Raw genomic sequence first — 27,239 nt, 5'->3', positions numbered from 1 at the left:
GCATGAGAGGAAAGAGGTCAGCAGAAGAAGCAGACTCCCTGCTGAGCAGGGAGCCCGATGTGGGACTCGATCCTGGGACTCCAGGATCATGACTTGAGCCGAAGGCAGTCGCTTAACCAACTGAGCCACCCAGGCGTCTCTCACCCGCTCTTTTTAAGAGATGGTAAAATCATCTTTCCTTGGGTTGTGATGCTGTTAAATTAACATAAACTGTTTACATATTTTCTGGAATCTATTAACAAACCTTCCCCTTTTATTAAGAAAACACCCAATGTAACTAAGAGAGTCTCACCCAGGCACACAGACTGCATTTCCACTGGACTTTGTCACGTGGAATCAGAGTAAGAGGTAGACAACCATCACACTCACACATGTACACAACATGTACACAGATCCAGGACCTATCCTGTGTAGGTAATCGAAGTAGAGAGAGAGCCTTTCCAAAGAATGACTCCCATGGCATGGTGCCAATGTGAGGGGCCACAGCTGGTACCCCCACCCCATGTCCCCTCCACGTTCTGTAGGGCACACCAAGACACACACAACTGGAGAAATTTTGGAGGAATCCTAACAGGATAGTCTTTCCTCAGGGCTCGTGGTAAAGAATCTTTATTTCCTCAGTCTCAGGCGCCGCAAACCACACGTACTTGCTACATCACACGAAATTTCTAGATGTTTGGAATAATCTCTACTTTCACCAGATAGTTCTGTGTTTGCCTTTTCTTTCCAATTTTAAGTCAGCCACCAAATATACTGCCCTTGAATATGAACCACCCAGGGGCCTTCACGGGCTGTTTCACATGTGTCTGTCTTATATTCCTGACCTCAAAGTGGGTTTTTTTTAGAACATGGGGACTGCATGATGCTTGGCAGATTTCAGCGGGTTCGCAGACATGATGCTGTGGGATACTGATGACCGCCCTGGGAGATTTACAAGGCAGGAATTAGGATTCCACGTTCCATAGGAGAAGAACCTGAGACTCAGGGACTTGCTTGAAAGGCTGCCAGTCAGTGGTAGAGTAAGAATCAGATCTATTTCAAAGCCTCCATGAAGTCTAGTGCAGCACACCGGACAGGTAGCCATCCACTCATTTCATCTCTTGACCATAAACTCTTGATTTCTGAAAAGCTACCCAAAGGCAGGAACTGTTTCTTATTCAGAACTGAATTCCAGGTTAGTTCTTGGGACACATCGATCACTTAAAACACGTTAAGTGACTATTTTCCCGGGGGGGGGGGGAGGGGAGATCAGGAATGGGAAAATTCTTCTGTGAGCTTAGGCATTTTTTAGCCTAAATTTCTTGCCTTCTCAAGTCCTATTTTCAGCTTCCTCTTTGTTGGAAAATAATATAGATACATGGAAATCCCCCTTTATTTTGTCCAATCAAGCATCATTTCCCCCTGATGTCTGCTAGCTCTGGGCAATCAGCTCCTTTGAAAAGCAGGACATGCTGTCAGCACAGGAGACCAGGCAGCTGCCGGATTTAGGGCTCACCCCACTGCGGAGCCTGGCAAAGGCAGGCCGGGGCCAGTTACTTTCCTGGGTTACTACAGTATTTCTGCCTTCTTCTGTGCGAAGGTGCTTTAAAGTTCTGTTTGCTTTGACCTCCTCACTGCTTCTCCATTTGTTACATTCTAATCCAAACCCCTTGGGTTTTCAAATCTCCACCTTGGAAAATGATCTGGCCAATCGAACACCTTTCACGTGGCTCCGAACACATTTCTGCGCTGCTTGCCTCGGGCAGACTGGGATTTGAGAGCTGATCCTTTAGAGAGGCCCCAGCCGATGCCAATGGTCTTCAAGCAGCAGGTGTACCTCCCTTTGGATATTTTCTTTCCAAGAAATGTCAGAGTAGACAGCTACATGGCGGAAAGCTTTCTTTTCTTTCTCTTTATTCCTTTATTTTTTTTTTCTTTTGGTTTGTCTTGAATTGAAATGCTTATAATGTCCCCAGAGACACACACCTGTCTGTGGGAAGCTAGGAGGTGAGCAGCTGCTCGGTGGAGTACTTGTAGGCACGTATCTAGAAGATACTGTGGTTACCCACACATCTCACTGGTTTAGTGCTAGATTTTTTAAGATTTAGTTTTCCTAGGGTTATTAGATGGACTGATATATATTTTTTAGAATTTATAAATTAAAGTATTAAATAACCGTATTAACTACTGTGTGAATTTGCTCAACGTAAAAGAATAAAACAGGAGTACATAAGAGCTATCTAACTGGTTGTTTAGTTCAAATACATTAAGTTTTGAGCTTTTAAACTGAACATTATCCTAGAACAGAGATCCAAAGTGGCAGCCTCAGGACCAAATTTGATCCACAGACATTAATTCTTTGGCCTGTTCAATCTTTTTTGTCTCTCTTTCTTTTTTTAAAAAAACGGTGGCAGGGAGAGGTGGAGAGGGGAGAGAGCGAATTCCAAGTAGGAATGACCCCGCCCTGAGATCATGACCCTGAGATCATGATCTGAGCCAAAATCAAGAGTTGGATGCTTCACCGACTGAGCCACCCAGGCACCCTGGCTTGCTCAATCTTAAACAAGCAAACAGATGAAATACAAACACTGAATTAGTAGCCAACACCTAAAAATTAGCAGATTTCATATTAAAATTCCAGATTTTTAGCTTCTCTCAAAAAAGCAGACGGTCCCAACTACAGGCAGCTTTTCCAAATGGCAACTCACAACATCCTTCACGGAGCCCGGGGTCTGGGAGCAGTTCTTATGTTCCCAGGCACACCTACCTTTCGTCCCCACCTGCTTTCCTCACCCACAGACCCAGAGGCTTCCAGGTAGCCCGGGGACGCCACTCTTTAGCCCCAGGGCGTATCGTGCCCAGCGGGACAGTGTTAACCATCTACCAAGTATAGGGGCCTAAAAAGGAAGTTGCCTTTTCTCATAGTCACGTGGGAACACACAGCGCTGATTTGTACTCAGCCCCATGCTCCTTCCAAGACATCTTCCAGCTGTGATCATCTCCTTGGGAGTTGTCAAGCCCCCTGGATGAGATAAACACTGGGCACGCCACCGCCCGCAGAGCTCATCTCTCATCTCGACTGGTGGTTTCGGGACTCTCAAAGCCAGTATCTGCTGTGATGACTTCGTGTCCTTACCTTATAATTTTGAACTCTGCACGGGGCCAGCAGCTCATCAGTCTGTTACTGTCCTCCCTGGGGGTCTTCGTGCTCTCACCTGTCACCTGTGGGGAGCCCGCTGAGACACAGGTCTGCTGCTAAATGAGTCAAGCCACCCCCCTAAGGCGCCCTGTGGGGGAGGGGAGCTCACAAAGGGCTGGGAGCTGTGGTGCTAAGAGTTTATTCAAAAACACAGTTGCGGGCGCCTGGGTGGCTCAGTGGGTTAAGCCTCTGCCTTCGGCTCAGGTCATGAACGTAGGGTCCTGGGATCGAGTCCCATATAGGACTCTCTGCTCAGCAGGGAGCCTGTTCCTCCCTTCTCTCTCTGCCTGCCTCTCTGCTTGCTTGTGATCTCTCTCTGTCAAATAAATAAATAAAATCTTAAAAAAAAAAGAAAAGAAAAGAAAATGTATCTGGCCCTAGTTAGACTGTCAAAGACATTTCCTCATAGTCCAGGAAAGCACATTAGAGGGCTCAGATGGACAGAGATAGCAGAGGGAAGAAAGGGAGACGCAAATATTTCGACGTTGATTTAACTAAAAACACCTCTCATGACAGCATCCCGGGGCTCAGCCTTTCAGCTCAACTCCATCCAGTGGAAGCTGGAGACTGAATCCCATGTCTGCTTATGGTACGCTACGCAATGGTCTGGATTTGGGACCACAGACCCAAGAACTTATCACATCCTGCCAACTTTTTGGTCCCTTGTTCCCCATACACATGAGCACAGTAAGAAGAACTTCTCAGCCAAATATGTAATTGTGGTCCTTTAAAAAAGCACGAAGAGTCTGGCGGTTAGTAAATTCTACTTGACAAGAATGATGGACTGCTTCGGAAGGAGCCCAGACATTCCTGGTAAACAGATGTAATGGACCAGTCGCGATATCTCAACCAGGCTGATTTTGACAACACTGGAATTTCCAGCAGTCCAGGCTGGCAGGGGCCTAACAGGCCAGGCCAGCCATAGGCTCTTACGGTCCCCTCCCAGGATCAGCCCCGTTGCTGATATGTGCACAGATTCATAGTACTATGAATAGTCTATTCATAGTATACTATTAGTTTACAGGTATGTTTTCTTTGCATTTATTCATCTTTCTTTCTCTTCTTCCTTTTTTTCTTTCATTCGTTCGTTTTTTGGTCCCATCTGTCCCATTTGGCAGGGAGTTCTTACAACACAAGAACCATACTTGCCATTTTCTTTTTCTTTTCACCTTGATGCCCAAGAGAGTATTCTGCAGCAGATTTAGAAGCTAAATAAACCCAAACTGTGACTGTGAGCTAATGAAATAAAGTTCTGGAAATAAGGTCATCACAGCAACTGTATTCACGTGAGTGTTTTCTGCTCTCAAACAGCTTCAGAAATAGCACCTTTGCTCATACAAATATTCAGATTCTTCTTCACAGAATACTTCAGAGTACCTTTATTAGTACAGAGAGTACTTCCTGCATTCTCCTGAATCAAGTATTTTCTATTTATTTGACGGTGAGTCTTAAGAGGAATTCCTGCGACATTCTGGTCAGTGACTGCATTATTACCGAAAGGGACAGGGCTTTCCGAGGGAGCTCAGCAGAAGTCAGCAACCACCCATAAAGTCTGGACTGTTAGTTTAAAAAATCATGTATTTTTTTCATTACTGAGGTCACTGAATTGCAGTGTGCATAGGGAAACAGAGCAAGGCCTGGGAGACTCCAGGACCTTTGGAGAAAAAAGGTTTCCACTTCTACTCCAGACTCTGGGAGCACCAGGCATGACAGGACCAGGTTCCATGGTGACCTGAAGAAAAATGAAGCCTGGGAGCTTTTCGTGACTTTCTAGCCCACTGATTTCTAAGTATACTTAGAGGGTTTGATCAGATTAATTTTGGCAAAACGGAACAACACTGATTTGGATTTATGCGGCAAATCACAGTATGTGCTCTAAACCTCGGTCAGGTCTGGCCTTACTCCATGCCGAACAGACAGACGATTTGAGGGGCTTCTTCAAGTCCGAGGTACACCGCCTATCCCTCTATTATTAGAGCAACAACTCCTCCAGTTTTAACTACCACAGTTTCAGGGAAACAGAAATGTAAGCGTTTAACAAATTAGCTCTTGGGGTGGGTGGGAGAGCCCCGATTTGCCACCAGTGGCTCAACAACGGGACTGCAAAAACCCTGACGATGTGCCAGTTTGCTGTTGCGAGCCTGTGCAAATGGGATCCAGCTCACCCCTGGCAGGTATCTGACTCCTGGACGAGAGAGAAGCAAATCCCGTAAGAACAGAAACCAGATCAGATACAAGGCCCTGGGGAAATGCAGGGAACAGGCCAAAGGTGGCAGACACCGGCCACTGCGCAAGTATCTCTAGAGCTGCTCTGGACTGATTAATGAAGAGGCGGGGGGTGATGACACTCACCTCACTCCAGTTGCCTACTGTCCAGTCTGACGGACACAAGATGTCTCTGTTGCAGGAAATGAGGGTCTTGGGCTTCAGGAGGTGCTGGCAGTCTTTAGCAGGGAGAGCCTGCTCATCAGAGCCCGTGGTCTGGACACACAGCACCGTCCGCTTCTTCTCTCCATGGGGCCCACACGTGGCTGAGCACGTTTCCCACTCCCCGGCCCACCACCTGCAGACACACATGGACACCAAAAGCATACACATTCAGTCCAGCCTCTGGAAAGAGAAAGTGGGAGCGGAAGTGCAAGTCACAGAGCTGGTGGGGGTGGGTGGGGGTCCTTGGAGATACTCCAGCCACCTAGAGGAGGAAACAGGGCCACAGCTGGCTCATCCAATCATGGCTCGAGTCCAGCAGAGCCCTTGCAGGAGGAACTGCTACCTAAGAATGCCTCTGAATTGGGGGGAAAAAAAAATGCCCTCTCCTTTCACAGTGAAGAACACTGAGGTCTAGTTTTCTATAGTACCACGTCAAGCACGTTTAAGCCTTACTTTCCTCATCTGTTAAATGGGTACAACAATACAGAGTTTCTATGAGTGCTGCAGATGAAACAAAATACCAGACTTATACATAGTGCACAGTACAGAGCCTGACACATAATAGATCCTGATCGCCTGTAATTTACATGTTGTTATTTTAACGGTTGCTATCAAGTAAAAGAATCTCATAGAATTTAGGTCCCCTGGCTCCTCACTGAATGTTTTTCTGTTCTGCTGCAAAGCCGGTACTGAAACAATCAGTGATTTTCAGTTACTCAGGAGATGGTCAGTCAGAGGCACTGCCTTCGTTCTCCCCATCGCCTTCGGTGTACCTACTACTAGTTTCACCCGTCCCTTTGATAAGAAAGCAGGAGAAAAAGAAGAGACAAAATAATTTCTTACTTGTCAGCTATTCTTGACAAGTCAAAGTGTTGACACGGTTTGCTAAGTGAATATTCTGGATTTACTGTGGAAAAAACAGGAAGGCGAGCTCTTTCTCTACCCCCTTATCCTGGATGACCTACTCCCGATTCTAAGAGGCAGACCGTGTGGCTACATAGAAAGTGGCAAGGAGCCCTCTCTGTTTCCCCTTCTCCATCACTGTGTAAATCTTCCCCAACACAGAAGGGAGAACAAGTGTACTGATCCAGTGTGGTCTGGGTTCACCGCTGTTGCAACATACGGCCCACTTGTTTGGCTCTCTGTGCGGTAATAAAATGGAATGCTTCTATTTCTCATGGGACAACAGTATAGCACATGAAGTCGTTCATTCCTGAATTTCGGGAGGACTTCTGTCCTTGAGATAGTATGGAATTTTGAAGAAGACACAAGTTTGTACTATGATTTATATTTAGTAAGTACTGGATTTGTCTGGGTGAAACTTGTTTAGAATCTCACACTTTTAATTTCAGGTTAAAAATATTTTTTAAAAAGTTATTCCTTGATTCTGTTATATTATTTTTAAGTTATTTTTTAACTTATAAAGATTACTTATTTATTCTTTAGTGTTGAACATCTATAAGTAATTAAGATGAGTTATTCATTTACTTAGTAAGTAATAATAACACATATGGTGACTCCCTTAGGCCCTGGTGTTTACCATCTGGCTATCTTGTGTGGGTAAAAAGCTGATTTTGGAACCACATGATGTGAAAGCAACAGAACGCCCACTTTGGTAATTATGAATCTAGTCACTTCACTCTACTGCTGACATGTCCGGGGGAAGCCAGACACATTACTGAATATAACATGTCATTCTGAGTGGACCAAAAAAGTATAATTTATCGAATTACTTGCTATCAGGCTTCCAGCTCTGTCACCACAAAGTGATAATGAACCTCCTTATTTTCTTATTCTAGAATTTCCTCCACAGTCTCCTGGGCTGTGTTTGTCACTAGTATAAGGTGAAAACAGCTCCCCCCCACCCAATTTAAATATCTCTCAGCAAAGGTCTTCCAAGCCCAGGGTTCAGGAACTGCTGTCAAGTTGTTTTCTGTCATCCATCTCATTTTCTGATGTCTGCCATAATGCCAGATTTCTAGGAGATGTATAACAGAATACTGTTTTTATATTTATAGGAGACATGACAGAAGGCTGTTGAAATGCCCTGAGGGATTGGGGAGAAGAACTCAGCAGAACAAAAGCTTAGCCCATTCACTCACCCCAAGACAACCGCTCTGGCTTAGTTAGCACAGAATTAGCAACAACCTTCCTGGATCTGTTCTAGTTTTGCTATTGATCTTTATTTTACCAAAATGCTGATGACACTCCCCACACAACGGGGTAACTGATCTTGTACTGGTTTGCACTGTTCTTGAGACACCCTATGGGAGTCAGTCTCAACATTCCAATGACAATGTAGGAGTCCTGTAGGGGCACGTGGGTGGCTCAGTCGGTTAAGCAGTTGATTTTAGCTCAGGTCATGATCTAGAGGTCCTGGGATTGAGGCCCATGTCTGGCTCCCTGCTCAGGGGGGAGTCTGCTTCTCCCTCTGCCACAGCCTCTCCCCGCCCCCCCCCCCACTCCCCATCGTGCTCTCTTTCTCAAATAAGTAAATAAAATCTTAAAAAAAAAAAAGTCCTATGGACTGCAGACTGCAGCTCTATCAACAATTGTTACCATAACAACACAGTGGGAGGCTTTAAGAAGCAAAAAATGTTACCAGTTGACAATGATTTAAAAAGATTTGTTCAATTGCTTAGGCTTCCCTCTCAGTAAGTATAATCTTCAAGTTGTTTGGAGGGAATTGCAGGAAATTGTTTCCAATATAAGAGCAGAAGTCGGGGAACAGAATGGGTTATCTTCGTCCCCTGAAGCTCCACAATGTGGAATGGCAGAAACCGCAGCTGCGAAACTGACACTCAGCTTGACGAGAGCATCTGGGCACCGGAAGGCACACCTGTGCTAGCCGGGACTGTCCCTCGCCCACCTGCAGCCATGGCCACAGCCCTTCTTTTCTGACTGCCAGGGCTTCAGTACTGATGGTGGGAGAAGCGGCTGAGTCAGGGGTCCATTTGAGAATTTTGCTCCGAATCAACAAGCCGCATCCATCCCTCAGTTAGGCAGCCTTCCCGGGGTAAATGTATCACTTGCCTTGTTCCTGCAATGCTGCTTTTAGAACGAAGAGATGAAGACATGTCTACTAACTACAAAGCCCCGAGGAGGGCAAGGACAGCGGGGACAGTGGCCTGGAGGCAGGGCTTTGGATGAGGGATCCTCAGGCCTGGCTGCTGGTCCCTCCATCACAACAGCTTGCCTCGCCCATGAATATGCATCTGATTGCCTGCCTGGCTGCAAGCTTCCTGAGGAAGTGACCTAGGTGTGCCAGTCCATAAATTCCTTGGCCACGCCTTCCAGGAAGCCTCTAGGCGATGGTTTTCCAAGCTCTGCAGCATCTATCGCTGGTGGGCGCATCTCTCCTCTTCATTCGAGTTAAGCTGCCTGCGTTAGTTTCCTGGGGCTGCCATGACAAATTACCATAAAACTGGAGGCTTAAAACGAAAATCTGGTTTCCTACAGTTCTAGAAGCCAAATCTGGTTTCTTATAGTCCTAAAGGCAGCGGGATAAAATCAAGTTGCTAGTGGGGCTACGCTCCCCACCCCTGTCCCCGGGCTCTACAGAAGATCTGTTCTTTGCCTCTTTCAGTTTGTGGGGGTGCCGGTGGTCCTCGGCCTGGGGACCATCCCGTCAGTGTCTAAGGCTAGTGTCTTCAAATCTGTCTGTTCTCTCTTCATATCACTGTGTGTGCGCGTGCACACGTGTGTGCGCACGTGTGTGTGTGTGTGTGTGTGTGCACGCGAAATTTCCCTCTGCCTCTTTCTTATAAGGACCCTTGCAATGACATTTGGGGCCCAAGTGGATAATTGCTGATAATATCCCCATTTCAAGACCCTTTAATTTAACAACACCTGCGAAGACCCTTCTTTGGAATGAGGTAACATTTGCAGACTGCGGGGACCCAGAGGGAGACGTCCTTCCAGCCCGTCCCATGACCGCACTGAGGGTCAGCTTCAAGTCCACAGAGCTCAGTGGCTATCATGTAAGAATTCCTTCATCAAGGCTCCTCTTCCGTGTCCATGGGCTTCCCCCTCAGCTCAGCTCCTCCCCAAGAGTCCTTCAGCCTCTGGACTCTTGCCCCAACCTCCTTCTCCCTCTTGCACTGGTACCCCTTACTGTAAAGTTACCTCCAACTAGAAATTCCTACAGCTGGAGTGTGGACACAGCTAAGATAATCTCCCTTACGGAAGGTGAATTCTGAAAAGGTGAATTCTGTGAGGCCAAGTTTTCAGCCACAGGGGAATAAGAAAATGTCAGCAACAGATTGATGTCTGTTCTAAAACCAGAGCTGATGTCAGAATCTTCTTTGACTGTGTCACTTTTACATACATAGCCCACGTCCCTAGAGCTCTACCTTGGCCTCAGCAGGTTAGTGTCTGCATCGAGAACTTCCCACCACACCTGGCACAGAGCGTGCTTTGCTTCAGACACAGCCTGGATGGGGGAGAGGGACGTGACTGTCTTTGGGGGTATGTAATGGAGATGACGGGCTTAGAGACGGACAGCCCTGGGTTTGAACCTCTGCTGTCTACTAGTTGCATGGTACTGAGTGAGGTAAAGAAAATTTCTTTCTCCGTGAAACTGACATAATAATAGTCATTTTTCTGAGTAGCTGAGAACAATAAAGAGAAAATATAAGGTATCTCTAAAACATCATCAGAAGTGAAGGCGGTGCTGAAAAAGCCCACTGTTTCCACAGCGCCTTGGTGGCCCAGTCGGTACGTGTCTGACTCTCGATTTGGGCTCAGATCATGATCTCAGGATCATGAGATCGAGCCTTGCATTGGGCTCTGGGCTGCTTAAGATTCTCTCTCTCCTTCTCCCTCTTTCTGCCCCTCTACTGCTCTCTCTTTAAAAGAAACAAATCCCCAAAACCCACTGTTTTTTCCTACTCTACCTTCACATTACTTCTGTTTCAACTAATATGTGGGTTTTGCACACCAAGCAATTCTGACCCCCACTGTCTGGGGTTAGTGCAGACCGGGCAGGTCAAGGGCTCAGCCTCAGGACACTGCCTTCCACCCCTGCTCTTCACGTCCAGGAGGTCACCTGTGACCTGTGCTTCTCACCAGCTGGCTACGAATCAGGGGTTCCCACAATCCCTGCCAAGGGCTTGATAATTTGCTAGAGGGGCTCACAGAACTCAAGAAAACCTTTTACTTACTAGAAAACTGGTTTATTATAGAAGGATACAACTCAGGACCAGCCAGATGGAAGAGACGCAGAAGGCAGGGTCCAAGGGGAAAACTGGCAGAGCTTCTAGACCCTCTTGGGGGCATAGCGCCCCCCCAGCACCCCCATGAATCTGGCCAGCAGGATGCTGTCCATTCCCCTCCAGTTAAGGCTTGTTTATGTTTTCGTGTTTTTGTTTTTTTTTTTTTTTTAATGGAGACTTTACTGCGCAGGCATGTTGGATGAAATCATTGGCCATTAGTGATTAACTCGACCTCCAGCCCCTTGGCCATCCCCGGAGGTGGGGGGCAGGGATCTGCCAAGTTCAAACCCTCTAGTCACAGGTTCCCCAGGTGGCCAGCTCTCTCACCCTGAGGTTGTGGGGAGGGGGTGGGCGGGGGGGCAGCCACCTGGGCACTTGGTTAGCATATAACAAGACACAGCACTTGGGCGGTTCCAAAGGTTTTGAGAGCTCTGTGAGGAACCAGGGACAGAGATGGAATATCCAGCCTTCACCGTCTCACGGAGTCTCAGCGCTCAGTAAATGGTAACGGTTACATGCCTATAATCACCACTGTGCCCCTCATGGGAAATAACAGAAGCTTAATAAATATTTGCTGGCAACAGTCAGGCCGAAGGAGACTATGTAATACGATAAAAATGAGAACCTGAAAGCCAGGGACAAAATTAGAGTCCAGAAAGAAACAGCTGTGGTTTTAAGAGGATATCTGACCCGTCGGAGAGAGGGTTTTGAAAAAGGAGGTGGGACTCCCAGGCATGTGCGTCCCAGGAGCGCAAGAGGAATTTACTGGTAGAGGGTCGTTAACCTTGAGGGAGACGGAGTGTGAGGCAGCATGCGAGCCCCACAGAGCAGCGGACTAGCCACCTTCCAGGATCCCAGATCTAGAACCAATATGGCACAGTGAGTGCACAGCTCTAGAACGCTGGGTCTCCACCAAGGGTGCTTCTGTCCTCTACGAGACACTTGGCAATGTCGGAACATATCGCTGGTGGTGACAACCCGGAGGAAGGAGGGGGTAGTTGTTACTAACATCTAAGCAGATACAGGCCAGGGGTACAGTTGAATGCCCTCCCACGCACAGGACAGCCCCCCAACCAAGACTTACCAGCTCCGGATGACCACAGTGCTGACGCCGGGAAAGCCCGCCCGGGAAGGCTCCTCTTGCAGGCTGCCTTCCGTGCAGACGGGCATGTGATCTGAAGGGGGACGCCGCCGCGGCCCCGCATGGTGCTCTTGGGAAAGCTACACTGTTAGCTTAAGAACTTTTGGGGAACCCACATAGTATTCTCTTCAGCAACGCTCTGAGACTTAGTCTTAACCAAATAAGCAGACACAGAGCACACCAGCTTTGTAAGGAATCTTGCTCGATGGGGAGAAGACATCCTCACTCACAGCTTGCCTAGGGCTCCAACAGCAAAGCCACAGGAACCTGAAGAGTTTTCCTATACTTATTCTAACCACAGAGCCTCACAAGCCTTTACTATTAAATCAGATATCATGCTTTGTTTTTTGGGTGTTTGTTTTTGTTTTTGTTTTTAGAGAGAGGGAAAGCACAAGCAGGGGTGGGGCAGAGGGAGAAAGAGAATTTTTTCTTTTTTTTTTTTTTTAAGATTTTATTTATTTATTTGACAGACAGAGATCACAAGCAGGTGAAGAGGCAGGCAGAGAGAGAGAGAGAGAGAGAAGAGGAAGCAGACTCCCTGCGGAGCAGAGAGCCCGATGCGGGGCTCGATCCCAGGACCCTGGGATCATGACCTGAGCCGAAGGCAGAGGCTTTAACCCACTGAGCCACCCAGGCACCCTAGAGAAAGAGAATCTTAAGCAAGCTCCATGCCCACTGCAGAGCTGGACTTGGGGCTCGATCTCACGACCCTGAGATCATGACCTGAGCCAGGCACTCAACCAACTGAGCCACCCAGATGCCCCAATCAGACATCATTCTAGGCAGACACACAGAGTCCTAATTCTTCTCAGCGCTTACCTGGGTGGACAATCCTTTTCATAGCACTTCTTCTGTCTCCCATTGGGCTGGGTTTCTGGGTCACAAAACGTAGCTTTCACCATCCCGTGGCCCTTCTTTACGCAATGGGCAGTCTGGCGGCGAACACCTGGGGGTCGGGCAGAAGGGTTCACACATATTAAATCCTGAGCCCACATGCTTAGGGTCAAGTGAAGTCCCCTGGTCATGTCAAGTGATCATGCTTATGGCTGATGGGAAAGCTGTCTGCAAGGTGTCTGGTTTTTAAAGCGTGCGTGTGGAATGGGGTCTCTAACCCACCCACACGGCAGCTGGACGTGGGTGGAAGAGGTCATGCTTGAGAAAGACTATAGATAATATAGGTAGAGTGATACATAATCTAATATATAGATTATAACCTAGCTGTGGAGAACAAGACAAGTGCATATATGCCAAATAAAAAACAAAGTGAGATTTAAATAACGAAAGCAGATATTATCACCAGGTGTTAGAACACGATTGCTCCTAGTGTAATAAAGGAACGGAGAAGATAAGAAGCTTCTTTTGGAGAGACAGGCAAGCTTTCAACTACTCAGGCTTTCTCAACTGATAAGACTGTGTTATGCTTCTTTCATCATATAAATAAAATGCTGTCAACAGCTGGACGCGACATATAAAAGGAACTCTCATGGCACACGGAAGGAGTCTCTGGAAAGACACGAGCACCTGTAGAGATGTCTTAGACAACATGAGCAGAATGCAAGCTGACGTGGTTGAAGCCGGAGACGCTGGTGTGTACCCGCCACGGTAGAGCAGAGAAGAGAGAGACTTAGATACTTAGGAATTGCATGAAAACTCTGTGTAGTTTGGCAAACTCTTAATGTCAAAACCTAAAATGAAAATGTCAGGTGACTCTCAGAGGTTGGAAACGTCGCCCCAAAAGGCTTGTTTCTGCCCATGAGTAGCGAAGATTAAGTGTCCTTGTTCAATGCTCCTGACTCTAGAAGTAGCAGAAGGTTGCAATTTATTACGTAAAATCCCTCTTGCTACATTAACAGTATCCCATGGGACAGTGCGCTGGACCAGCAGTGAGCTGAAGAAATGGACTGGCCAGGCAGATATCATCACGTGCAGAGGGCAAAGTTAATCATGCTGTTGTCAGTATCTCCTTGGAATTAATGGTGTTTATCAGTATATATTACTTGTAATTTATCTGATAAATACTACGTATTTATGTATATGATAAATTATATAAACCTCATTCCACAGCATATGCTTAAATCCATCTCAATAAACATCTCTATTATTTTTATGATGTCATGAAAATTAAAAAAATCTTGCAGGTACTGTTAGAGATCAATATCTTCACTGGGTTGACCCTACTTGAAAATTATAGCAGATGAAGCCAGATGGACTCGTACCGAAATGAACGCTATTTTCAAAATTGTCAAGGAAGTATCAGACTCCGATTTTCCAAAGAAGTGAATTGTCTTCTCAGCATCACTGTATGGTCACACATCAGGGTCAGAGTGGAATGTGTGTCCCTATTTGTGATTCTCATGCCTTTTTTTTTTTTTTTAAGATTTTATTTATTTATTTGACAGAGTGTGAGACAGTACAAGCAGGGGGAGCTACAGAGGGAGAGGGAGAAGCTGACTTCCCACTGAGCAGGGAGCCTGATGCAGGGCTCCATCCCAGGACCCTGGGATCATGACCTGAGCCAAAGGCAGCGGCTTAACCGACTGAGCCACCCAGGTGCCCTGTGATTCTCATGCTTTTCAGGGATATGCGCACCTCTCTCAAATGTACATGGTTATTTTGAGCTTTCATGATATTGAGGAAAGGTGGTCATTATACCATTACAAAAATGTTTATAACTGCAAAACAGTGGAACATATAAATAACTGCATATTTGCACAATGGGACATTCTGCAGCTATTCAAGAGAATGTACTAGAGCCACTTTCATTAGTGTAGATTTAATCTCAAAAGCACAGTACTGAGTAAAACTAGCAAGACAACGACTGATACATAGAGTATGATACTATTTATAGAAAGTGTAAATGCCTGAGAAACAATATTTTTTAATGTATATGGCTATTCACGTGTACAGTAAAAGTATTTAACAACATGCGAGAAAATAATATGTGCTGGTTTCATGACCCTAGTTAGCTCCGGGAGAAGAGGAAAGGGAGTGGAGTCAGGGAAGTTGGTCTTCACATATATCTGTGCAATTTCTTTTCTTTAAACAGGAAGATTGAAATAAGCATGAGTAATGGTAAGAGCGGAGAAAGCTGAGTGGCTGGTATGCAGGAGTTTGTTGTTACGATTACATTTTCCCAGGACATTCGTCATGCTTCCCAGCGACAAAGTGTAAAGCTAAAATGATACACTAACAATACAAACAAAACAAAACAAAGTGGTTGCTACTACCCATTTGTAACCCTTTTGCTAGGGAAATCAATATGGTAGTAAGTTTCTTTATATTACCATAATATTTACACTCTTTGAACCTAGAAATTTCAATGACAGATTAACACTAATGATATCATTCTTTACAAGGAATTGGCTAAAGACATTTTGCTTCATCTTGCCAGGGAAATATAAAAATGATCCATAAAAATGATAGCTGTGAAGACCAAGTAGTGCTTGGAAAGGTTACCCAAGTCACGACATTCAGTGAAGGCAGGTGTGTACATATGTAAATACATCCATGTGCACGCAACTAGAAACGTCCATGACTAGAAAAAAGGATACTGAAAGGCAACAAAGCAAAGCACAAAAAGGCATGTGTCAAGGGGGTGACTTTTTCTATTTTTAATTTTCCAGTAAAGTATTTAACTTACTTTAAAGATGTAGAAAGTTTTCATTCAAAGGAAATAAAACATCGTTGACTGATTTAGTGCTTTACGCAGTCTTCTATCTCTATATTTAGCAACGTGTGTCCTAGGGGAATGTTAGTCTTTTGCCCTCTGTGTCTGACAGCATGAGAGTAGAAATGCTGTCTTTCTTCTCCATCATAGTAAGAGAGCTCACCATCACTCAAACGGGCAGTGGGACCGAGATTGGGGGGAGCGCATGGACACTGACGGCTCCCTGATAGTTTCCATTAAGGTTTACCAACCGGGATGACATTCTTCCAAGCCCGCCAAGGATCCGGCTGTGTCAACCCTAAATGCCTGATTCACACCTGGTCAGGACATCAGGGCATTTCATTTCCTAGCTAAGAGCAGCCTGCTTTCCGCCGACCGCACACATCAGCCATTTGTGTTGCATTCCTATGGTCTGAAATGCTGCGTGTGTAATGCAAAGAATTCATCACATGGAACATACAGGGGGGATGTTCTCCCGTTTTGTGGAAGGACCCCTGCCCAATCTGGACTGGCTGGGTTTTCAAACCTCCTTGGTGTCCCAGCACAAATGATTTAGCCTACGTCTAACCCTATACTTCGTGGAAAGAAGAGATAAATGGGAATGAGATCTGGAAAAAGCATTGGTGACTACAGTCCTCACACCCTCATTTTTCTTGCAACTGCTCCTCAGGGAACTAGTTTTCGCCAACAGATTTTCTACTTAAATTCCTTGAGCTCCTGGGCTAGCCCAGCCCCTGCGGTGCAGCGGGGCGGGACATCCAGAAAGAAATGCTCCCAGCAGCCCTGGGGTAACACCACTGACACCAGCCCCACTGGTGACACCGACCCCATGGCCGGCTGCTGTCACACATCCCACCTTGGGCCCTAATGGATCTCCAGAGGTTTCGGATTTTTGAAACATCACGCATTTTGAAATGAACATGATCCCCCAGATTTCTGAAGGCAAACCCTTGGTTTCTGTACTGAAGGAGGGAGAGAGAGAAGCTGGTGATACAAACGTTGATTTTAGGTTGATATTAGGTTGATGGTGGTGACTCAGTGTCTGCTGCTGGGCCTCTTTCCAGGACTGCTTCCTGGGGCAGGGAGAGAGCAGGGGGATGAGGGGTGCAGAGACACAGGATGTGAGTGGGAAGCCCATGGGGGAGTAGACTGGGTTCTTCTGAACTATTCACTCCTTCACTTTCACTCCCTTGGCTCCATTGCTGACTCGGGCCCTTCACCCTGGTGGGGCCCCACTTTCTAGGCAGTAGTGACAGACTCGAGTCAGAAAGTTCCAGAACAGGCTTGGACATGATCCAAAAGGAGAGACCAAGGCAGAGGCCTTCTCACCTGGTACTACAAATTAAAGCCCCTCAAACGAGTAAAGAGCCCCACATACCTGACAAGCCTGGACCCTGCCCTCCCAGGCCTCAGAGAATTGCATCTAGCCTGCAGCAGAGAGAGCTGCACAGATGTCCCTGCGCTTGGCCACAGTTCCTGCCTTCTCTCTGCAGTTGCTGTACCCAGAGGACTAAGGCCAACCAACAAAAGATGAGCAGAAATCATCTGTGTCACCACCAGGCCAAAGCCCCTAATAAGAGCCAATCTGGGACGTCTGGGTGGCTCAGTTGGTTAAACATCCGCCTTCGGCCCAGGTCATGACCCTGGGGTCCTGGGATTGAGTCCCGCATCGGGCTCCCTGCTCAGTGGGGAGCCTGCTTCTCCCTCTCCCTCTGCCCCTCCCCCTGCTCATGCTCCCTCTCTCTCTTTCTCTCTCAAACAGATAAATACAATCTTAAAAAAAAAAAAAAAAAAAAGAGCCCATCCACCTCTTCCAATTCTTTCTTCTCTTGCGGAGCATGCTGGGAGCCACTCCTTTCAGTTGTCTTAGCTCCGAGATGAAGCCGGGCCACCCAACCTGCACCAGACTTAGAATGCATTAGAAATAAATCCACATTGTGTTGAATTTCTGAGATTTTGATTTCTTTGTTCCGGCAGCAGAAATCAATCCATCCTGGGTTCCTGGGTGGCTCAGTTGGTTAAGTGTCTGACTCTTGATTCCACTCAGGTTGTGACCTCAGGGTAGTGAGATCAAGCCCTACCTTGTCTGTGCTCAGTGGGGATCCTGCTTAAGATTCTCTCTCTTCCTCTCCCTCTGCCTGTACCCCTCTCTCTCTCATAAATAAATAAATCTTTAAAACAAAAACAAAAACAAAAAGAACTTATTCCATCCTGACATACTTAACAGCAAGGAATCTCTCCAATGCTTAATTTTATAAGAAAGCTACTCTCCTCATAGATACAAATACTTGGTAAACTGGAGGCAGAAAAAAGAGCAGTGGGTGGGAATCAGGAGAGCTTCTTACAGTTTGGGTTTGGCTATGTTTATAGAACGCCTCTGGGTGGGGTGTTTGACTTTTGCAGAAATCATGTCCTCAACCAGGCTTTTCAATCTTTCTGTTTTGCTTTTTAGAACACATGTAATCCTGTGTTGTATACTTGAAAGTTGCTTAGACAGATCTTAAATGTCCTCACCACACACAAAAAAGGTAACTATGTGCGATAGTGGGCGTGGGACCTTATCATGGTAAACATTTCATAATATACACATGTACCAAATCGTCCAGTGGTAAACCTTAAACTTACACAGTATCAGTGTTGCTTACAGCTCAATAAAGCTGAAAGCAAGACAAAACAGGAGACTTAACACTTTTTTCAAACAGAACCCAACTGCCTCTGTCCTTAGACCATGACCAGCATATTTGCTCCCACAGAGGCCTCTGGGGCATGTTTGTGGAAGCCTGCTGACCTCTGGGCAACCCTGGATGGCCCTTTGTGAAGAGGACAGGACTTCCAGACACAGCAGCTGTCACCCACCTGTCCCACACGTCACACTGCACTCGGTCCAGCGGCCATACTGCCAAAAGTACACCAGTTTTCCCACGTCATTGTCAAGGCCATCTTTCCGGATTGTGTACTCATACTTGATGCCGGGATTAGTCACCTGGAACAGAAGCTGAAAGGCAAAAGGGGGGTGACATTCCTGTCATGACTTGATACTAAAAAACGCAGTTTAGTGACAACACCACAGAATGCCCATCCTCTTCAAGTAGTGACAAAGGCATGCATTGGAGCAAATCCCAATACATGAACATATCACCACCTCCCCCTCCACACCCACTGACACATCTCTCTGTATCTGTATCTATCTACATCCATGTCTACATTTACCTATACCTCATTTCCACTCGATTATTTCTTGGCTGAATTCCCAGGGAGGTCTAATCTCACAGAAAGTGCTCTGAGGGAATGGGGTGGCGTCTTTTCCAACAACAGACTGGTGGGTCACCTTGTACCCTTGTGAACTTACTAACTTGGTGATTACAGGTAAGTTACTTAATCTCTTTGTGCCTTAGTTTCCCCATTAACAAAGTGAGGATGATAACAGCATGACTGAAAGGGGTGTTGTGAGAGTTAAATAAGTAAATAAATGTACAGTGATACGCTATGAATAGCATTCTGTAAACACTGACGCTTATTATTGTTGTTGTCGTTGTCTTATGACACTCCAGCTCTCAGGCTGGTTAGTTAGTTAGTTAGTTAGTTCTGGGGGGTAAAAATGGTCATGGGCTTTAGCCAAGGCATACCACTCTTGGAGTCTTCCCTCACTTCCCTCTCCCATAGGCATTCAACTTATCACATGTTTATTTATTTCTTTTTAAAGCTTTTATTTATTTACTTATTTTAGAGACAGAAAGAGAACGAGCAAGCATGCAAGCCAGGCAAGGGGCAGAAGGAGAGGGAAAGAATCCCAGGCAGACTCCACGCTGAGCACAGAGCCCGATGTGGGACCTATCTCATGACCCTGAGATCACAACCTGAGCAGTAGCCAAGAGTCAGACACTCAACTGACTGAGCCACCCAGGTGTCCCTTACCACACGTGTCAAATGGCTTCATCTGAAACTTACAGGTGATGGATTGGATGCTCCTTGGGATCAGGATTCCCGTACAGAAATTTTTGCCATGTCAGTGGGTAAGATGTCTGGTTTCTAGACATTTGTGACTCATAGCTGTCAAGCCTTCATCTCTGGCTTTTTTGAGTGCTCTGATCTCTGCCTCTGGAATCACCTCCCTCTTACTTCTGAATATGGTTAGATCTGACTCTCTCTTGGACCACTGGTCATCCCCAGCTGGCCTTGTCTCTCCTGCTATAATGATTCCACTCTTTCTCTATAGCTTCTTGCCAACATGAAAGATGAATCACCCTTGCCTTTAAGGTGCACGTATTACCTTATGACCCCATTCTCCTCCAAGAGCTTCACAAAGTCAAACCTTCTGCCTATGAACAACATGATAACATATGAAAAAACCATGTCAGTCCATCACCACTGCCGGAAAGCTACCTGGAAACGCATGCCAGATGGACATCAACTGACAGCACCTTTTTTACACCTGAGAAACAATCACCCTCCAATAAACAGCCTATTTCAATCACACTGGAAGCCGAACTCCAAACTCCCAACTGATGACTTTCGGGGCCCCAGCACTTCATTTTTGGGGTTTCAGCAATTTCTAGGCAATAAAGGATTAACAGCACAAAGTAATGTCTTGCTTTCCTCCCTGCTCCTTGTTAAAGAAGTTTTATAGGTTCTTAATTAGTGTCTCATAGCAAACACCTTGGAAAAGAAAATCAGAAAGACCCTAAATAATATACCTATCAGCAATTGCCTTTGCTTCCACATTACCTGGATCCACACCGACTCATTGGTAGGACCCGTGGCCATCAGCTTCTCCAGGTCTCCTTTCCTGTCATATTGGAATGTGGTCCCCGCCAGCTTGTAGTTCCCATTCCACTGGATAATGAACCCTCCATTGAGGTAATATTTTTGGGGGTCTTCACTCCTGATGGCCAAAAAGTTTCCAGCTCCCTCAAGTTCCATTACCCGTATGTCCCTTGCTCCTTTTGGAATCAGTCCGATGTCAACATAACCTAAGGAGAGAAGACACAGTAACGAAAGCGGCACACGGGCTTAGCTGAGCACTACCTATGTCTGACCCATCATTCATCCCCATTGTTGAGCGCGCTTGCATTCCTCCTGGGTGGTCAACATGGGGAATTTTAAAGAGCTTGGCCAGGAGCCGAATTCCCAGGAGCTCTGTGACTCAGTGTGCACACAGTTTTGTGAGAAGAGGTGAAATAAATGCGGACTTGACTCTAAAGGGTTTGTGGTTGATCCAGCATTGTCTTTTCTGTGATTTTAAGTTGATAGTTCAAAAATATGCAGCCTAACTAGCTTCCCATTAGCATTTCTACTTCCCCATTTGTTGCTGCTGTCAGGTGAATCTTCTTGAACCCTGTATTGGATATGCCCTTCTGTTCATGCGTCCCCACTGCTGCAAATTAAAGATAGACTCTTAGAAATAATCTAATCATAGTTTAAATTCATTGAGAGAATCCCTGAGGGAATCTTGGATGATCTGCCACCTGGTGCTCTTGAATATAGCTCCTGATGAGAAACTCCGCTCTGACCACAGCTTTTTGTATTGCTGGACAATTCTGTTCATTAAACGGGTTTTTTTCTTATTTTTTATGCTTTGCTCAAATATGAACTTACATTCTACTTTCCTGACAAAGCACAGAGGGTGTCCATTTAAAGATGATGATCAAGTCGAGCTATGGTCCTACCCTCACTTACTGGATGTCATGGCAGGAGACATATTGGGGACCAAAGGAATGAACACATAATGCTCTCCTCCCTTTGGCAGACTCCGTGCAAAGCACTTCAGGCATTTATCCTATTTGTGCTTCTTAAGAACCATCACCTCATCAGTGCGATGGAATGGAAAAAAACACAGACTTTGGGGATGGCACGTGAACGTGCCAGGGCAAGGGGGTCAGAACACGTGAGTCTCAGTTTCTGCATCACCTTCAGTGAGCTCTATGGTGTTCACTGACTTATTTAACTTCTTTGAATGTCCTCTGCACCATGAAGGGGCTCCAGTGAGATGTCTGACATCCCTCACAACTCCGATATTCAATTATTTTTCTTTTCTAAGCGGAACATTCTTTGTTCTTTTAACCTTTCCATACAAATGTTGGCTTTAAGACCCTGATCATCCTGGTCATTTTGCACTGGAGACACACTAGGTTTTTAGCCACAAGCAAACCTTCGTCTCTGTCACCTGAAAATGACTTGACTGTTTCCTCTCCCTCAGACACTACAGTAACAGGGGGTGCTGGGAGCTCAGATCCTAGGGCTGGCCGGCAGGTACGATTGGCTCAGAAGCTCAGGCGCCACATCCTCTGCTCTGTTTCTCAAACTGGCAGCTCCCATCCAGCAAGACCAAAATGCAGGTCTCGTAGTATTTGATTAAATTCCATTTGGCCCTCGCAATACTTGCCTGAGATAGCTGATTAAAACTACAATTTTTTTTTTATAATTTTATTTATTTATTTGAGAGAGAGAGAGAGAGAGAATATGAGCAGGGAGGGGCAGAGGGAGAGGGAGAGAGAGTCTGAAACAGATTCTGAGCTGAGCGTGGAGCCCGATGCAAGACTCAATCTCACAACCCTGAGATCATGACCTGAGCTGAAACCAAGAGTCAACAAACTGTGCCATCCAAGTGCCCTAAAACTACAAATTTATAACGAGCTCAGGGAAACTATTTAAATTTTCTGAAATGCTTTGGAGTGTTGCGACCTGCAGCCGCTTTCTGACTTGGGATGTCCCCTGCCTTCTCATAGCAGAACTCATGCAAGAAGATCGACTGGCATCAGATATTGCCGTGACTGCCTTATCACCTTTGTTTACAAACAGCAGAATAGCCCTCCCCCCCCAAAAAAAACCAATGAGAACTAAATGGAAAAAAATCCAAAAGACTTCTGTTTTTTATCTTTCACTTAAGAGAAAAAGTCCAAAATGAGAAATGTTTATCGTGGCAGATTCTCCCAAATTCGAAGTGGAGGTACATCAGATTAGATTAAAGATTTCAGTGAATCTAAGTGCTGCTTCTGAACAGTTTAGAGACAGAAGATGTAAACTGAGGCAGATTTAGCTGTGACCAAAAGTAATGCACATTTGTAATACGTATTTGGAAAAGAATATCTAGGGGGAAGTGAAGAGATAAAATCATAGCAATTTGGAGTTAAAAAGAACCATGATGTACCATCAGACTCCTTTGTACATAATAAAAAACCCCACACTTGAGAAGAGTATAAAATGAAAGATAAAAATTTCAATTTTCCTTCCTTCCTGGTTGTTTGTTCCAAAGAAAATTACAGTTAATAGTTTATTGGATTCTCTTCCAAAATTTTTGCTTGCATACACAAAGCATATATACACATAATTTTTTAAACCAGTGGGATCGTGTTACATGAACTATTTCAAGGTACTGCTTTTTGGATTTAATATACCTTACATGTCTTTCCATATTTTTTGAGCCTTTCAACAACGGCAAAAATAACATAAACCCATTTATTTAACCAATCTGCTATTAATGGGCATTTAATTAGAAACGAATGGCGACAAAGCTTTTTGTTTACTAAATGAGAAAACTGAGTTCCCAAGAGAGGAAGGTACCTACGCCACATCACGTACCTAGGTGGAAAGTACATATACGTATATCTAAGGTTTGCTAACCAATTCTTAAAATAGCGTTTTTAATTTAAAAATGTGGTTGGTAGAAAGAGATTTTAAAAAAACCCCTGACGGGGTGCCTGGGTGGCTCAGTGGGTTAAGCCTCTGCCTTCGGCTCAGGTCATGATCTCAGGGTCCTGGGATCGAGCCCCGCATCGGGCTCTCTGCTCAGCAGGGAGCCTGCTTCCCACCCCTCTCTCTGCCTGCCTCTCTGAATAAAACAAAACAAAACAAAACAAAACAAATACAAAAACAAAAAAACCCCTGAGTATCTTATCCTCAACAGTCTTCTTTATAGAAACGAGAATCCTATTAAAAAGTAAGGGTAGAAAGCTGGGGTACCTGGGTGGCTCATTGGGTTAAGCCTCTGCCTTCAGCTCAGTTCATGGTCTCAGGGTCCTGGGGTTGAGCCCCACATCAGGCTCTCTGCTCAGTGGCGAGCCTGCTTCCTCCTCTCGCTCTGCCTGCCTCTCTGCCTACTCGTAATTTCTCTCTCTCTGTCAAATAAATGAATAAAATCTTAAAAAGATAAAAGTAAGGGTAGAAAGTTACTGAGACATTTATTCTGCGTCAGAGGAAGGCTTTTCAGGGTTAGTAAGATTATATCCAATGTGTTAAGAATGGTGAATTTTTCATTCAGAAAATCACTTCTTTCCTACCTTCCCTAGGAAACATTAGTCATTTGCACCAGTACGGGGGCAATACTGGGAAAACTGGGGGAAGTAGGAAAATGTTAATCTTGACCTCAAAGAAGAAGTCTGGGCCCTTAGAGACTCATGTGGAGAAAACATCCCATCACTGAGTCCTGAGCCCCTTGTGTTGAAAGAATAGTCAGGGCTTTTTGGGGAAGGGGCAGAAGACTGGCCTCACTTCAGAATTATTGTAAGAGCTGCAATAGATTATTGGGGCTAAAGTGCATCTTATCCAGCTGTCCTTTGTAATTCACAAAAAAGGATTTACCCAATAGCAATTTGGTTTCCAGTAAATTCTAATAAAAATGTATTCACAAAGAGGTCATACTATTAACCCCAGACATCTTTTTAAAGCTCATCTTTTTAAAAAAGATTGATGCTGTCAGATCACAGTGAACAAAACAATCCTCACTGCAGGCCCAAATCTCATGGTTTAATGTGAGGAGGCTCCTGGGAAAGGCCAGTCTATCCCCTGATGCTTGTCTTGACAGAAAAGACGCATCAATGTCAAGTTCAGGTACGACCCTGCATTTGACTCCCTCCCAAATCAGAGTGAGGAAGAACTATGTACACATAAATGTGCCCAGCAGATCTTTTGAGAAGTCCAAGTGTCTTGTCCTAGATTGTGAGTTTTAGCTTCAATTATTTCAAAAAGCAAGTTGTAGGGGCACCGAAACCTTAGCACACACAATGAGCAACCACAACCCTCATGCTAGAGGCTGGAGGAAAGGAAACCTAGGAGAGGGAACAGATGTTGACAGGGGCTTCCTGACCTTAATGCTTCTGGGACAAAGGATGGCAGCCCTGAGGTCTCTTGCTAGGAAAACTGTCCAGTAGAGTGCCCAGGCTTCCCCTTCCCTTCCCGTTCCTTCCAGCCCAGGCTTTCCTAGAAAACCTGATCCAACACAGTTTCCATGTGAGGTGATACGCTGGTTTCAAGGAAGCCACATCCCCTCTTCTTGTGATGCATTACCTTCTGCCTCAGACTTCTTCTGAAATGTTTTCTTATGAGATTCTCATCCGGTCTCTGTGGACTCATCTCCTAGCCCTCAGCTTCCCTGTCCCAGGCAGTTGTGTATGTTGTTGACAAACCAGTCATCTATGACACTGACCTCCTCGTGTCATTCACCCACCTAAAATCACAGAGTGGGCCCTATTCTCTCTTAAGCCAACAGCAAACTTGAAACTGTTGTCAATTCCTAACTCTAGGTGAACCAAATCCAGCCAAGAAGATCAGTGGCAGAGACTAGCTATAGTTGGAAGAACGAAGGATGTAAACACCCAGGCTTGGGAAGTGGGTGGGTATCTGGGTGGTCAGTTTCGAGCAGAATCCCAGGCAGTTGCTTTTCTCACTACATTCCAGGAATCTCCTAAAGATGTGGATACTGACAGCAGCACATTCTGCTTATGGTTGAATAAAGGATGTAGGAATCGAAGCTGGCAGTTTGGGCAGTGAGTTAAGTGATACGATCACCTCTATCAGGGTTCCAGGGCACTCAGAGAATGGGAGCCCTTGTTCCCAGCAACAGAGGAAAGTAGCCAGTGTGAGCAAGACCAGGACCTGGTTTAGTGATCACCGGGTCTGGCATTAGTCAAGTCTAGAGACACCAAGCAAGGCCAGAGGAGTCCAGAGTAGTAATTTCAAGAAGTTGGTGAATTAGTTCAAGAGGCTAAAACTGTCAGGTTTTAACATTTAAGACCAAGACAGGTGAGTCATACAGAATCAAGGAAATTGGGCAATGGGGTGGGGGTGGGGGGAAACAAGGCTGAGGAACTGGACAACAATGGGTCAGTGTTCTAGGCCAGAAAGAATGGGCTACAAGAGTTTGGGATGAAGGTCAAGGTATGGGTAACAAGCCCAGGGTGCCCTTAAAAGAACACAGCTTAATGCTCTACCAACTTCCTTCTGAACAAGGCTCCTCATTTAAATTCTGCCTCAGGGTCACATGGCAGAATGGTGCCCAGGCCTGTTACCCTACCTGGTTGGAGTTAGGCAGGGAAGGCAGTGGAGGGAGTCCTTGTCTTATCTCATTCTATCCTCCATGCCAAGCACACAATAGGTACTCCACGTTTCTCAAATAATAGAGTGAATGGCTAAACGAATGAGTAATGATATCTGTACGTAGTTCACTGTATTCTGGACCTAAGTTCTTTAATTCCAGACACTTCTCCTCATGGTAACCATGGCACTAATTCCAGACACTTCTCCTCATGGCAACCATGGCACTATCCCAAGATGGCAATTCTTTTTTCTTTCTCCAAGAGAGGAAATGGAAGCTATCCTGGAGAGTGTACAAGAGAGTGGGCCTTATGTTCCCCACGTGTGACACTAACTGAAAGGGGTGATGCTGTCATGTGGCGCCCAGCACTCAGTCTACTGAATGAGGTCCTTTTCACAGGGTAGACAGGGACTGAATAGTTGGGATAGCCCAAGGAGGCCATGGAGGCCATGGATAAAGACAGCTCTGGGAGACTCTGCCCAACCTCGACTTTTAGATATCAACAAACAAACGATCAGCCTTAGGGCTAAGGGTAGGAGGAAGATACAAAATACAAGACAGGGTTGAAAAGGGCCTCAGAAATGGAGGTCCAAAGGGGTGACTTCCCCATGGCCAATGTTAATCTGGATCAGCACCTAGTCTCTTGTGTCCCAGCCTATTTTAATTCCACATCATCCATCATCCTCTCTGTTTCTTAGGAGCACTCACAAAAAAACCAAAACAGCAACAACAACATAAAGCCAAGAAAAAAGGTCTTGGCTAGTATTTCATACTTCCATCATCAAAGGCAGGAGCAGTCAGAGAGGAGGAGAAGCTTAGTCTGACCACCACGTGCATCTCTAATGCAGACTTATCACCTATACTCTTGTCTTCAACCACTCTGTTAAAAGAAAGCGTGAGCCCAAGTCAACAGAAGGAAGGAGAACCCAAGCAGACACATGCAAGGTTTAAAAGAGTTTCGGATTCTTCTAGGTGACTGACTACATGACTACATGTTCCCATTATTTCCTAGTCACAGAGATGATCTTGCCTCAAGTGCTAATTGTATCTGTTGCCCAAGTTCATTGTTTTTCTGGTGTTGTCTGATGGTTGCCAACTTCCAGGCTTTCTCTCAAGGTCATGGCCCAGATAACAAGGCTCTGGAGATCCGACATGTAAGTACTGGGATAAAGAAGCCATCTCTAACCAACCCCCCCCCACGTAAATGACTGCAAAACCATACTTGCTCTGGAAGAATCCTCCGTCAGGGCTCACCACATGTCACAGATTCCCGAAGGCAAATACGGTGCCCTGACCAGGGA

The 27,239-nt window shown here is 45.7% G+C and overlaps 1 protein-coding gene across 1 annotated transcript in view; it reads right to left on the bottom strand.

Annotated features, from left to right (window-relative positions):
- Window positions 1-27,239, bottom strand: part of ADAMTS12 (ADAM metallopeptidase with thrombospondin type 1 motif 12) — a 291,803-nt gene that overhangs the window by 39,373 nt on the left and 225,191 nt on the right. Inside the window, exons 15-18 of the mRNA XM_080803336.1 lie at window positions 20,355-20,599; window positions 18,486-18,624; window positions 12,782-12,908; window positions 5,531-5,741 (exon numbers count right to left, since the gene is read on the bottom strand). Of these exons, the coding sequence (XP_080659462.1) occupies window positions 5,531-5,741; window positions 12,782-12,908; window positions 18,486-18,624; window positions 20,355-20,599 (722 nt within the window). The remainder of the gene's footprint in view (window positions 1-5,530; window positions 5,742-12,781; window positions 12,909-18,485; window positions 18,625-20,354; window positions 20,600-27,239) is intronic.

Source organism: Martes martes (genome assembly GCF_963455335.1).
Source record: "Martes martes genome assembly, chromosome: 5".
Lineage (NCBI taxonomy): Eukaryota > Metazoa > Chordata > Mammalia > Carnivora > Mustelidae > Martes > Martes martes.
The sequence above is the reverse complement of the archived record's forward strand: the minus strand, read 5'-3'. Positions and strand labels throughout refer to the sequence as shown.